This window comes from Otolemur garnettii, unplaced genomic scaffold (genome assembly GCF_000181295.1).
Source record: "Otolemur garnettii isolate 467f Iridium unplaced genomic scaffold, OtoGar3 scaffold00019, whole genome shotgun sequence".
In the NCBI taxonomy this organism is placed as follows: Eukaryota; Metazoa; Chordata; class Mammalia; order Primates; family Galagidae; genus Otolemur; species Otolemur garnettii.
In genome coordinates this window covers 27,416,143-27,431,048 of record NW_003852414.1, presented here as the reverse complement: position 1 = coordinate 27,431,048, position 14,906 = coordinate 27,416,143, and the positions used below count along the sequence as shown (strand labels likewise).

The window sequence follows — 14,906 nt, the reverse complement described above, 5'->3', positions numbered from 1 at the left end:
AGGCGCCCGCCACAACGCCCGGCCATTTTTTGGTTGCAGCCATCATTGTTGTTTGGCGGGCCCAGGCTGGGGATTCGAACCCGCCACCTTAGGTGTATATGGCTGGAGCCTTAGCCGCTTGAGCCATAGGCGCCGAGCCAGGAATTCTGCCTTCATGAAGGCTTACCCAAAGTAGACTAAGCCAACCTTATCAAAAACAGAAGTTCTAAGTTTCAGACAAAGAGAATGTCTGCTGTGATGAGAAACACAAAGGACTAGTCAAGGCTGGACCAGGAGTTTGTCGAGGTCTTGTCCAGTTCCTGGAACTCTGCTGATTCTGCCATGATGTCCCCCCAGCCGGGGTGACAAAAAGTCTACACCAGCCTCCATCAAAGCCTAGCACAAAAAGAGCCTGCAGGTAGAACTCCATCTCGCCAGTCTGAGCACTCCCCACGTGTGCGCTGCCACTCTCCTGGGCTCTGCCCTGCCAGACATCACAGCAAAGGCTGTGAGGCTATGTACTCACTGGGCACGCACTGGTGAACAAGGCCCCCCATGGGAGATGCGCATTCTGCTTGTCAGAACTAAGAACTCCAGTTACTCCAAGTTCTGGGCATGGCTACCCCACACCAGAACCCATCCCGACACCTGAATGCCTGCTGTAGCATGTTTAAGTGGAAGCTCTGGCTGCAAGCTCCAAGGCACAGGCTGGGCATGGGTCACACTAAGAGACAGGTTGGCCACTGGCACTTCTAAAACCTCCACCACCTCGTCCCTCAGGCTATGCTGACAATGTTACTTATTACTTGATGGATCTCATGTTAAAAGGTCTCTTGAAAGGCTCCGTCTCAGGTCTTACCCTTAATCCATCTAATTAACCCTCATCTTTGTTTGGTACAAACGAGATCTAAGTGTCTTACAGCAACGACGCAAGCTCCATGTACTCACTGTAAACTTCTCCTCTCTTTTCTTCCGATAGCCAAAGGAATTTTTCCTACGGGAATAAAAATAAAAGACTTTTAATCTTTCCTAGCTAGAAACTTTCCCCACACACATACTCAAGCAAGCACTGACTCGGTCTTTTTCCCTCTGTGATCCTTCAAAGTTGACTTTTGATTCTAAAATCCCAACCTTAAAAAGTACCAGTGAAACAACAAAAAGTTTAGAATAATGGATAAACACTGATGTCTAGACAGGGAAATAAAAGAAGAAAAACATTTATTAGAAGAATTTAACCTAGTGGCTACTTAAAATTCTTGCTAGGATATGAACATGTGACAATCTATTCAGTTGGAATGGCAGATATACATAAGCTGATACACAGGTGAGTTAAAACGGTAGTGTGAATTTACTGAGTGTATGTTTGCTTATAAGCAAAATTTAAAAGACCCCAAGTGACCTGCTCCCCTCCCCAGGCTCAGCCTTCACTGCTCAGAGGTCTCCCTTCCCTGCGAGAGCCACACAAGGCCTCTGAGCTCACGTGCTCTCTTCAGAGCTATGCACTGCACCCCTGTTGTCACCATCAGAGCCCTGCAGGAAGCACAGCGTGGCACATGCGGTGGTTCAGGGCTGCCCAGTACATTTACAAAGGGGCAGTTCCAGTAGCACCTGTGGCTCAAGGAGTAGGGTGCCAGCCCCATATACCAAAGGGGGTGGGTTCAAACCCAGCCCCGGCCAAAAACTGCAAAAAAGGGGGGGGGCAGTTTCCAATACGCTGAGGACACAAGATGGCCATGACACTTCTGTGGCCCTGGAGGGCTCATGAGGTCCAGCAAATCACACATTAATTTCAATGTCTAATTTTGTTTATTAATTCCATTATTATTTCAACTGAATCTAAAGAATGTCCTAAGGCTCTTATTAAGATGGAAAGGAGCTTAAAAATAACTTTATGCATTTCTTTACTTACAGAAAACCACATGAGCCCTGGAAATCCACCACACAAGAGCACAGGTCAGCAGCACTGGGGTGTGTCCCCGTCACAAGGGACGGCATGGGGCAGCATGGCCCATAGCAGGAGGATAAATCTCTGTGGCAGCCCCTAACTCTGAATGTGTTGTTCTGATGCCTCAGACCCAAGGAGGAAAGCCTTCTTCAGGCGACAACAGTGAATCCCGAGGCAGCCCTGCCACCTGGCACCAGGGCCCTCACTCCATTGACCCTGGCTACGACAAGGTACCTGCTGTGGCTACCGTGCACAAGGTAGAGAAGCAGGGGGCGTGGAGGTGCTCGGGTCCTCTACGTGCCTCGGTCCAACAGATAAATGGGAAACAAAACAAACCCTCTGGGTAGGGTGAGGGGCAGGTCTACTGCAGGTCCCTCTTGAGGGTCTGGGCACTCAGGCCTCACTGGTGTTAGACAGGGCTCCATGCACACATGGGAGCACGTTAACCATGCTCTCTCCTGCTGTCTTGCCTATGGCTGCAGTCCTTAGGTTTTGGATCATTATAGGAGAGGACAGTATTTGTTGAGGAGACAGGGAAGGGCTTCCATTTGTACAAAATGTGTATCAGTCAGGCAAAAGCACACACTTGCAAAAGCTGAACTGAGAAACTAAAATGCTGCTGGAGGACACACACAGGGGCCCTGCCATCCTGTCTGTGCCCTCAGCCACTTGCCCTGTCTCTAGAGGTCTGAGTCCCAGCACTTCAGGCCTGGGCTGCTCCTATAGCCGCTGACTCTGCCTGTGCCCATGTCTGCTTGCCTCCTCCTCCTCCAGTACCTGCAGCCCCAGCTCCAAGGCCATGTCATCTGACAGACAGTGGGCTCAACAGCTTCCTGACAGAGCCCACCGCCTGATGCCAGCCACTCCACCTCTCCTCCAACCAGGGCTTCACAGAAGGGTTTGGGTGCTACAGGCAGATGAGCCTCACACTGCACTGAAAGCTCACACCTAGCAGAGGGAGGAACAACCAATGCTTCTCCAAGTGTGACACTGAGCCAAATACTCTGTATATGGAAAACTTAGGAATAAATTCGTTTAAATTTTTCAAGTTAGGTTAAGATAAAGAAAAAGCTCAGGAAGGTAAAGCTGATAGTCATCCCTCCACAGAGGGAGGCCCTGAAGGTGCTCACTAAGTCAGCCACGGAGAAGACAAGCGACACTCTCCACACTGGGCACACAGAAGAGCTTATTCCACCAGCCTTCTCTGGCAGAAGGCAAGGCAGAGCCGGCGAGAACCAGCCATGTCAAAGGATGCAGGGGAGGACATGGATCTGGGCTGCTGCCATGAGGTTCCAGGAGGGACCCAGGGGATGCAACAGGTGCTGAGGGTCTTAGGACATTCACCCAAGGATGGCATAGGTGGCAACAGCACCTCACGGTAGCAACTTTATTATTATTATTTTTTTTTTTTTGCAGTTTTTGGCTAGGGCTGAGTTTGAACCTGCCACCTCTGGCACATGTGGCTGGCGCCCTACTCCTTTGAGCCAGAGGCGCTGCCCAGCAACTTGTTTTAAATGCGGGGTGTCCTAAAAGTCATTCCAAAAGTCTCCATACATAAGAAAATGGGAAAATGTAGCTAAATGTATTTACAAAATAGTCATTACAACAATTTTACCACAAAGTGAGCAACATGTAGAGAACATTTTGTAAAATGTTGTAATGACTACTTTGTAAATAAAGGAACATTTTGCTACAATTTCCAGTTTCTCTATCTATGAAGACTTTAGGGGTAACCTTTGGGATTCCCTGTACATTTAGAAGGAACGGATTTAAATGCTGTTCTCCCTTCTGGCTGTCTGCTGCACTTCACTGCAACCTGGCTGGAAAACCAAGGCTAGGAGCTGGGGCAGGTGCACAGGAGAGACGGGGGCCTACGACATGGTGAAGAGAAATTGCTGGTGCCCAGAATCCTGACGGCCAAGCTCCCAGCCTGCTACAGTGACTGTGACATGACAGAGTCTGAGTCCATCTGCAGCTCTGGTTGAATAACTTACTACAAAAAACATGAAGCCATTTAGGTTTCTGCTATAAAAGTGCCACTCACAACAATTACATAAAACCTTTGATGTTATAGCCTTCAATTTAATCTTCTATGACACATTTCAAAAAAGTTGTAAAACATATCTAAATTAAAGGATTTAAAAAATATCAATAGCTTATTGACAGGCACACAGCAGCTGCCCACCAACTCACCTGCCCCTCCCTAGCCCAGGGGAAGACTCGAGGCTGCTGGGCTCCACGCGCCCGGTGCCAGCCTCTCTCTTGGTGTATGCTGAAGGGTTCTGCACCCGTGCTCTGGCTTGACCTGCTTGCCTCGTCTGTGGGCTCCGCACACCATTAATTAATCGGTCCGCAGTGAAGTTAAATATGGAAGGGCTTTCTAATAATCCGGGTCCTCTCTCTGCACTAGGAATCGCATGGCGCAGATGAGATTTACTAGGATTCCTGTAAATAAAATGTGTGCATAAGCTCAGTTATAAGACAGTCCAGGCATCACAAAATGAGCATGCTAATAAGGAATATCTAAGCTAAAAGCTGTTTTCTACTTAATAAGATATAAAATGTTAACTCGCCAAGGTTAGCACAGAACATACAGGATGGTACAAATCTCTCAATAGTGTACTGAGGCCCTGTTTCAATTAAGGTCCACGTTCAAATTAAAAAGCAGGAACAAAGAGCACATGCAAACTGCTCCAAAAGCCTTCTTTGAAGAAAACCTGTCCTTTATGTGGCTACTACTGCAGACGTTAGCATTTAACCCGACAGGCACTCTGCACATGCCCAGTGGCTGAGTGGCTCTTTACAGGTCCTGGTACCCATGCCATGTAGCTCACAAGCACTGGGCCCTCCTGGGGACTTGCCTGCTCCTGGGAGGGTACTGTCTCAGTGCAGTCAGAGGAGAGGCTGCAGGCTTGAATGTTGGAGACGTAAACCCGTTTATGAATCCAGTATTTGGAAACGGAGTTACCTAGATTCATTAAAAAAAAAAAAAAAAAAGTAAACGAACCACAAAACAGACTTGGATCCAGTTACTACTGCTGTATCTGTGCTAACTAAGGTCATTTCTTGGTCTTCAAGTGATGGGTTGCCCCAGGTGACACTTATAACAAATTGAGAAAAGCGCTTTGTGCAATTATCAGGCATGAGTAGCATTTGTTTGGCTGGTGGTCAGCCCCTTTTCTGCACCCATCAGCATGCCCTGACAGTGGCCCATGGAAGACACGACTGACACACACAAACCCTGACAAGAAGAGTGCAGAGACTTGCTGGGCATCACAGGCTCCTGACCTTTAACACATTCGTCTGAACAGGCCCAGACCTGTACCCTGACAGCTGCTCACAACACCACTTCCACTACTGGCAGTAAGTACACGGTTCCCCACCACTCCTGGTGACTTCAGTCAAGTCCACTGACATTCACCCTCAGGACCATGGACAGACCCACCCCACCAACATGGCTGCCTTCATAGCCACCACCTTTGAGGGCTGCTTTTAACCTTTGCCTCCATGCAAGTGTTGTTACGAAGACCAGATATTTCAGATCATAAATTATTATTCCCCAAGTCACAGTTTAGGTGGCACATGGCACACAAATACACTGACATAAGATTCAGAAGGAAATCAGAAAGGGATACACGGAGTATATAACCCTAAATGCAACCTTCAAAACTTAAGAATACTAAGCATAAAATTTAAATACCAGCGAACTATTCTTAAAACCTAGACACATACAGAAATAAGATAAAACTTAGTGTCAAATAGTTTTTTTAAAAAAAATTATAAAGAAAGAGATCACATTTTCTGCCCTCTGAGCTGCGGCTCCACACCCACATGCTTGATGTCCCTTCAGCAGTGTGGGGCTCCCTGGGACCCTACTCCCCACCCAATATTTTACCTGAACTGGCAGAGATATGCATAGACCCCTCCTTGTCTGAAAAAAAGGGGAAAGTAATCCTGCTTAACTGGAGCTCATTGGAAGATATAACTAAAAAAGGGTATTAGAAATAGCTTAGGACCAAATCACTCCCTGACTTCAACAAAAATTAAACCAAAGAAAGGAAAATGCTTAAAACTTTGTTAAAATCTCTAATTTACTACTCAAGAAACACTATAGACTGTAAGAATCAGACTGTTCAAAAACTATATCACACCAAGAAAGCCATGAATTCAGATTTAGATTTTATAGTTTATAAACCACAGCTAAGACTATATAACAAAGACTATTTCACATGTGTAATTTTACACACAGAACTCTGGTATTGGCCAACAAAATAAAATTGGGGACAGGCACAGTGGCTCATACCTGTAATCCCAGCACTCTGGGAGGCTAAGAGGGTAGACTGCCTGAGCTTAGGCGTTTGAGACCAGTCTGAGCAAGAGTGAGACCCCCATCTCTACTAAAAATAGAAAAACTAGCTGGGTATTGTGGTAGCACCTGTAGTCCCAGCTACTCAGGAGGCTGAGGCAGGAGGACTGCTTTAGCCCAGGAGTTTGAGGTTGCTATGAGCTATGATGCCATTGCACTCTACCCAGGGTGACAGAGTGAGACTGTCTGAAAAATAAATAATTAAAATAAAATACAACACAATAGGGTATACAAAAAATAAAACTGATGAGTAGCACGATCATTTAATACCCTGACTGCTGGGACCAGGAGGCAGTAGCTTGCTTTTGTTCCCAGGTGATCCCAAGCGGGTGGCAGGCCCAGCAGCATCACAAATGGTGACCTGACTGAGCAATCATGTCAAGGCCAGAGCTGACCAGGATCCGAAGAGATCCCTGCAGAAGAAAGGGCCATGACAGGCAGGTAGTCAGCAGTGGGGGGGGGGGGCCACATTGGGCAGCAGGTGCACCTCTTAAGTTCCTACAGGTGCCTGGGACACATGTCTGTGAAAAGGAAGCACACAGTGATAAACACTCTCTTACAGAAGGGAGCAACACTCCAAAGAAGCTTCCTTACCATCAGGGTCACTAGACAGACACAGAAGTTCAGTCTGACTTTAACTGCCTGCATGCCAAAAGTTCTTTCACTGCAAGGGCCCCTGCTTTGTGGGGGCATCATGGACCCCTCTGAGAATCTCCGTCCCTGCCTGTCCCTCACAGGGTCTAGGAGCTCTTTTCTAAGGAGAGTCTGACTTCATTTCCTTGCTAAGAAACTTGGGACGATTTCTCACATGCCACAAAGTAAAAACCCACATGCTCAGGAAAAGTCCAGAGCCTGCATGCAGGCAGGGCCTGGTCTCTCCAACCTGGTGCCTGCTCCTCATGGCCAAGGCCAGGCCTGGGCGCAGAGGTTAGGGTCCCATCTGGCTGGGGTTGCTCCTGCTGTTTGTTCTTTGAAAACTTCTCTTCAGGGACAGCGCCTGTGGCTCAGTGGGTAGTGTGCCAGCCCCGGCCAAATTGCAACAACAACAACAAAAATAGCCGGGTACTGTGGTGGGGACCTGTAGTCCCAGCTACTCAGGAGGCTGAGGCAAGAGAATCACCTAAGCCCAGGAGTTGGAGGTTGCTGTGAGCTGTGACACCACCACGGTACTCTACCAAGGGCCATAAAGTGAGACTGTACCCCATAAGAAAAAAGAAAACTTCTCTTCTTACCCCTTCTGATAAACTCAGAGAATGATACAGACTCTAATTATAAGTTTGTCAGTTAATACATGTCTGTTTCCACAATCATCACCCGCTCCCCACACTTGTCTCCTCACTGCCCAGTGTGCAGCAGGCAGCAGTGACTCACACTGAATCCAGACTTCCCCATGTTCTCCCTCTTCCATCCGACCCTCTTTCTCTGCTATTGGCAGTGACACCTGTGCAACAGGCTTCTGGCTCCCAGCCATCAGACCCAGAGTACCACCCCCGTCCCTCCCTGATCAGTTTTATGCTATATACTGAATGCACACTCTTCCCAACGACACTAACTCAATGTCTGTGCCCTGACCACCCCCAAATACGTCCCGCCCCCACTGCTCTTGCCATGACTTGCCCTGTGTGGCCACCTCACACACATCTCCACCTGTGAGCCCAGCGTGGTGTACTATAAAGAGGCACCACCCCTCATACTAATTCCTCGCCAGGACCACCTGTCTGCACCTGGGCCACAAGGACGCGCCACTCCTGCTAATTCCCCATCAAGACTACCCTCCCTAGCACAAACAGCAGGGCCAAGGGAGAAAACAACTTATCCACTACAAATTCATGAATTCCAGCCATGGGTCCCAACAAATACCAGGATCTGAGAACATTAATCTTGCCAACTAGGCTGAGCATGGTGGCTCACACCTGTAATCCCAGCACTCCGGAAGGCTGAGGCAGGCAGATCATCTGAGCTCACAGGTTTGAGAATGAGTGAGACCACATCTCTAAAAAAAAAAAAAAGCCAGTTGTTGTGGTGGGAGCCTGTAGTCTCAGCTACTTGGGAGACTGAGGCAAGAGAACCGCTTGAGCCCAAGAATTTGAGGTTGCTGTGAGCTATGACACCATGGAACTCTATTCCAGGGCAACTGAGTAAGACTCTGTCTCAAAATCGATCATTCTTGCAACCACCTTTAAAGCAGGTGAGATGTAATGCACAGCTAAGTTCACTTAGTGAAGATTCAGTGAGTCTTCACTCACCCTTGACTGAGAGAAGACCTCAACCCTCTCTCTCCCCTCAGCACATCTCCTGCATCTCCCTCTGTGCTCAGGAGCACTGGAGCCGTACTCTGGGTCTTTCTGCAGACGGCACTACTTAGAGGGGCCACCAGACAGGAGCTGCCATTGCAGCTCTCCAGAGTTTATGGTGCAGCCCTGTGCTGAGTGCCCCCTCATCTGAACACCCACTGCGTACTGTCCAGGTCTGTTTCCCAGGACTAGAACTTAGTCCTCCGAGAAACTAGGACAGTGTCTGCAACATGGGCAAAGACGAGGCTCACCAAAGGTGGGTCGAGATAGCTGTGCGCTGCGGACCACGTGTGGGGTGCAATCAGCCCATATAGGGGAAACTGCTGCTGGGGACTGTACACTGGCGGTAAGTAGAAGGATGCCGCATAGCGCTGCTGCGTGTACAGATTCGCGTCCAGAGGTCGGAATCCATTCTTTGGCAAAAATGTGTTTATAGCTATTGCCTTTGCTTTTATGCGTGCCTGTTGGAAAAAAATTTAAGTTTCTATTAGAGTACTGTAAAAACATCAATTTTCAAATATAAAGTATGACCAATGGTCTTCCTTACCTTAATTGGCTTTCCTTGAAAAGTTTTAACTTCTTCTCGAAGGTATTTGTAAGCCTAAGAGCAAAATCAAGTAGAAAGTCCACTCTGTTAACCTCATAAATCAGATGAATGGACACGTAATTCAACAGCTCGCATATGGACCACATAATTAAAGCATGGTAAATGGGACCTGTGATTCCTGGCCCTCCTGGTCACACATCCCTTAAAATAACCTCAGAAGAGCTACGTGGAACCTCTAGCTAAAATTCTTATGAGATTTGCATACCATTTCATAAGTATTAACATAAAAGTCTCCCCAAAACCACAGACTAAGAGCCCTAAGCAAGGGGAAAGCGATGGATACTCAGTTCCTAGTATTAACCCCACTTTGAAACTGAACAGTTCAGGAAAGGAAATGCTAGGCAGGAAGGGAGAAAATTAGTTCATCACAGTAATGTCGTCTCCTTGTTCTCCAGAATAAATTCCCACTAACCTCACCTCCTCTGAAGGTGCTGCACACCCAGAAGCCTCCAGGGGGCCAGGTGGGCAGAGAGCACATGCTCCCCTGCCTGCCTCCCTCCTATCTGATCAGGCCTCTCTGCAAGCTTCATGTTGTCTCCTCTGAACCTTGGAGACATCTCTGCCATTCAACACAGTAACATAGGGGATCACTTCACGCGTGTTAATTTGTGTCTCCACACAAGGGACTTCCCTTAGGGCAAGAAAAGGATCTTAACTCCTACATCTCGTCACAGAGCTAACTTCTCTGTCCCTTTACAAGCATCTCACAACACAAGAAAATGCCTTGCGAAAGACTACAGTCAGGTTCTAATTTCCCTAAAACATTTGCAGATAGCAAACCTTTTCTCTGCTCAGACACAAGAGCAGACCTGGTTTTCCCAGGCTGCTCATCTTACCAGACCCACAGGCAGTGAGGCCACAGCTCTCCCTACTGTTACAGAACTATGTACACAAACACACCCACTGCAGCCCCTCACCCTGACACCCTCCACACTTTGCACTCACACTTGACCTCAACACCCACAGCAAGCCCCATGTGCAATGGCACTCAACACTGGTGCCAGCATGCGGGTGGTGAAGGCACATACCTGCTGGGCATCGGCTTCTGTCTCAAATGTGATGAACCAGTTGTCATTGTAGGCAAATTCACAGTTGATAAATTTCGGCAAATTATCTCCTTTAAATAGAGCTTCCACTTCCTATAGCAAATAGAGATGCTAAAAATTAATTCCCAACTATGCCACCTTTTGTTCTCACCAGAAAAATTTTAAAAAGCATCTCTTAAAGACATATCCTTTGTTGTTGCTGGAGATAGAGTCTTACTCTGTCACTGAAGCTAGAGCCATGATGTCACAGTTCACAGCAACATCAAACTTGTGGGCCCAGTTGATCCTCCTGCTACAGCCTCCCAAGCAGCCGGGACTACAGGCATCTGCCACAACTTCCAGCTAGTTTTTCTATTTTTAGTAGAGACAGGGTCTTGCTCTTACTTAGGCTGGTCTCACACTTCTGAGCTCAAGCAAGCCACCCACCACAGCCTCTTGGAGTCCTGGGATCACAGGAGTGAGCCGCCTTGCTCAGCCTTAAGGATGTATCCTTCAACAAAGTCCAATATACCATAGTCCCTAGTAATCCTCTCTCAAAAGAGGCTAACGGGTGCAGTGCAGCTCCCAAAGTTAGACTCACAATGCCATGGGAAATATACAGTTTACTGGTAGGCTTTTCTATTCCCAACATATCATCTAGCTAAACTGCATCATTTTATCACTAAGCTGATTACTATGCAACTTTCATAAAAGTACTTAAAGAAATAAAAAATATTATCTGGATTTTTGCTTCTGGCCAACGAGGACTAAATTTACCCTCCCATGTGACCAATTAAAAATAAAAGACAAAATTATGTGACAGATCAGTTCTCAGACACCAAGCAGCATTGGGCAGTACATGAAGTGACCCCTCCGAGGGGCATGGATGAGGGGAGCCCACAGGTGCATGGTTCATGTCTGCAGTCTGCCCCCAAAGCCAGCAGAGTGAGTCTGCACAGGGTCCTTCCCAGGACTGAGAGGACAAGCCCAGAGCAGCCTACTTTACAGGACGAAAGGCACAGGGCTCAGAAGGATAGGGGACGAAGAGCCCCACAGACAAGGCTGCTCTGACCTCCCCCAATGAACACTCCTTAAGGGTCAAGTGGCTCTAAGTATCCTAACTACATCTAAAAGGCAGCTCAAAATGTTTATCAGGAAAAGTAAAATTCAAATTGCCTGGCATCTAGGGTAGCACCTGTGGCTCAAAGGGGTAGGGCACTGGCCCCATATGCTGGAGGTGGCAGGTTCAAACCCAGCCCTGGCCAAAAAAAAGAAAAAACAAATTGCCTGGCATCTACTCAAACATTACTACATATGCAAAGAAATAGAGAAATATGACTTATGATGAGAAGGATTAGACCTCAAGATAACATAAAAGACAGATTTCTCAAAGATATCAACGAGTCACTATATACAAATTTTTCATATGGTATAAAAGATAAAAAGAACTGAACATATTAAACAGAGATATGGAAAGAAATTTTTTTTAGAAAGACCCAACTTGAACTTCTAAAGATGGAAAACACAATGTATGAAATGAGAACTACACAGGATGAGCTTTACAGCCAACTGGACACTTTCTGAGAAAAAGGACAAAAGGGAGAAAGAAAGTGTCTGCAAAATAACGGCTCGGGGAACTTCAAGTGCAAGGAAGCTGAAGCCACCCTACGGTGTGCTGCAATCAAGTTGCTTTAAACCTGCAGCAATAAGATCTTCACAGCAGACAGAGAAAGACAAGGCTTGTTACACACAGAGGGACGAAGATAAAATGACAGACTGAATGTTTTTAATCGACTTGTCAAAGATCAAATAACAGTAAGTAGCTGGGTTCATCTCTTGGTTCTCTATTCTGTTCCATACATCTACCTCTCTGTTTTTGTGACAGTACCATGCTGTTTTGATCACTATCAATTTATAGTATAGTCTGAGGTCTGGTAGCGTGATTCTTCCTGCTTTGTTTTTATTTCTGAGTAATGTCTTGGCTATTCGAAGTTTTTTCTGATTCCATATAAAACAAAGTATTATTTTTTCAAGATCTTTAAAGTATGACACGGCTCAGCACCTGTGGCTCAAGTGGCTAAGGCACCAGCCACATACACCTAAGGTGGTGGGTTCGAATCCAGCCTGGGCCCGCCAAAACAATGACGGCTGCAACCAAAAAAAAAAAAATAGCCAGGTGTTGTGGCGGGTGCCTGTGGTCCCAGCTACTTGGGAGGTTGCTGTGAGCTGTGATGCCACAGCACGCTACCCAGGGGGAAAGCTTGAGGCTCTGTCTCCAAAAAATAAAAATAAAAAAATAAAGTATGACAGTGGAGCTTTATTAAGGGACATAAAAGTGCTCTTTATCTTGATTTGTGGGTTTACTCTTCTTACTTTCAAATAAATATTTAAGCTTTTTCTTATTTTTAATTTCTTTTTCTGGAGATAGAGTCTCATTCAGTTGCCCTGGGGTAGAGTGCTGTGGCACCGTAGTTCACAGCAACTTCAAACTCTCGGGCTTAAGCAATTCTCTTGCCTTAGCCTCCCAAGTAGTTAAGATTACAGGTGCCTGCCACACTGACCGGCTATTTTTTGTTGTTGTTGTTCCAGTTGTCATTGTTGTTTATCAGGCCTGGGCCACGTTCAAACCCATCAACCAGCCTTGGTGTCTGTGGCTGGTGCCCTAACCACTGAGTTTTAGGCACCAAGCCATGCCCAGCTATTTTTAGAGATGAGGTCTCCATCTATCTCAGGCTGGTCTTGAACTCGTGGGCTTCAGGCAGTCTGCCCACTTCGGCCTCCCAGAGTGCTGGGATTACAGGCATGAGCCACCATGGCCGGCCTCTTATTTTTAATTTCTAAATATCAAACTACACAAATTCTCTCTTTTTAATGTAAAGCATATAAAGGGGTCCCATGACCAATGGGTGTGGATGCTGCTCCCTCCCACAGTGAGTCACACTGTGACTATCAAAGTGTGAGTGGAAACCCTGGACAAACTACACTGCTCTAAGTATTTAGTCTTAAAAATACATCCTCCACAATCTCAGAAGTAAAAAATATCAAAACCAACACAGACCCCCAGCAAGCGCCCAAGCACCCTCCAGGGCACACTTACTTCCACGGGCGTAGACTCAGGGATTTCTCGCAGAATCACGATGCAGCGGTTCTGATTTGGCCTTACTTTTTCTCCCTTCTCGTCCACTTGAACTAAAGGTAAAGCTATCAAGAGAAGAAAAATCAGCGGTAGAAATGTATTAAAACACAACACTCCGGCAGAATGTGTTTCAGCTGCTCTGAAAGAATCTGCAGACAAAGAGCAAATTGTCAGGTTTGGTAGTGTCCAGCACACACTGGCAGAGGGTCTGAAACCAGCTTTTGTGTTAAATTTTTGAAAGTTAAGAAATACAGGTTGGCGCCTGTGGCTCAGTGAGTAGGGCGCTGGCCCCATATACCGAGGGTGGCGGGTTCAAACCCAGCCCTGGCCAAACTGCAACAAAAGAATAGCCGGGTTTGTGGCGGGCGCCTATAGTCCCAGCTACTCAGGAGGCTGAGGCAGGAGAATTGCCTGAGCCCAGGAGTTGGAGGTTTCTATGAGCTGGGTGATGCCATGGCACTCTACCAAGGGCGGTAAAGGGAGACTCTGTCTCCACAAAAAAAAAAAAAAAAAAAGAAAGAAAGAAATACAGAAATTTTAAAAAACCCTGCATACCATCTAAGGTTCTAAATAGCTTGAATACTAAAAGATAAAAGCAAATAAAAATATATGGTAAATGGCACTTTCCTTTCAAAATATCCCTAAAATTAAAATTTTTTTGTCTTGTTATAATTTTCTACTTTCAGCAGTTTTAAGACTCCCAAGGCCCCTGTCCTCTTTCCTCAGGCACTCCTGACAAGTCTTACATCACCCAGTGCACTAACAAAGGGGCAGAGGACACCAACAACCCAGGAACAGGCTGCTGCAGACTGAGCCAGCTTCACACGCACGCTCTGTCCAGCCCTTGTTTTGGTGTCCCTGCCATGCAGTCACATGTAGACTCAAGTCACAGCATACAGCAACCACAATCACAGCTCAGAGGTGTCTGTGTCACCTCGAAGACACAAATCACCAGCCTCTGGGATGGAAGTGGTAACACCTCCACAGCTGCTACTAGTATTATCAGATTAGGAAGAATTTCATACTAATAGTTTGACAACTTACATGAACTACAAGTTGTCCTTAAAACACCCACTACCAAAGCTTACTCAGAGAGATATAATGGAGTAGACCTCTATCTGTGAGAGAAACAGACTTTGTAGTTAATCTTCCCACAAATAAAACTCAAGTCCACAGCAGAATTCTATTAAACATTCAAATAAAACATCAATTCTATAGTGCCACCTGATCCATTAAATTACAGAGCGAAAACTTTCCAATTCATTCAAAAAGGCCAAGAGCTCTCTAATACTCAACTAAACAAAGATATAAAAAAAAAAATAACTACAGAACAATATCCCTCATGAACGTAGATGCAAAATGTCTTAAATTTTACCAAACTGAATCCAACAACATACAACAATGGGAATAAGTCATGACAAGTGAGTATTATCTCAGTAAGGCAAGGTTGGTTTACCCATTACAAACCAAGTAATCTAATTTAATGTACCAATGGATTATAAAACAAAACACAGGCTCGGCGCCTATAGCTCAACCGGCTAAGGCGCCAGCCAC

At 46.3% G+C, this 14,906-nt stretch overlaps 1 protein-coding gene across 3 annotated transcripts in view; it reads right to left on the bottom strand.

Annotated features, from left to right (window-relative positions):
- Positions 1-14,906, bottom strand: part of LARP4B (La ribonucleoprotein domain family member 4B) — a 95,517-nt gene that overhangs the window by 15,511 nt on the left and 65,100 nt on the right. For all 3 annotated transcript variants that reach the window (XM_023511384.1, XM_023511385.1, XM_003786845.3), the window contains 7 exons: positions 13,314-13,417; positions 10,220-10,330; positions 9,132-9,185; positions 8,836-9,045; positions 4,786-4,892; positions 4,118-4,369; positions 928-973 (listed from right to left, as the gene is read on the bottom strand). In XM_023511384.1, coding sequence (XP_023367152.1) covers positions 928-973; positions 4,118-4,369; positions 4,786-4,892; positions 8,836-9,045; positions 9,132-9,185; positions 10,220-10,330; positions 13,314-13,417 — 884 coding nt within the window. The remainder of the gene's footprint in view (positions 1-927; positions 974-4,117; positions 4,370-4,785; positions 4,893-8,835; positions 9,046-9,131; positions 9,186-10,219; positions 10,331-13,313; positions 13,418-14,906) is intronic.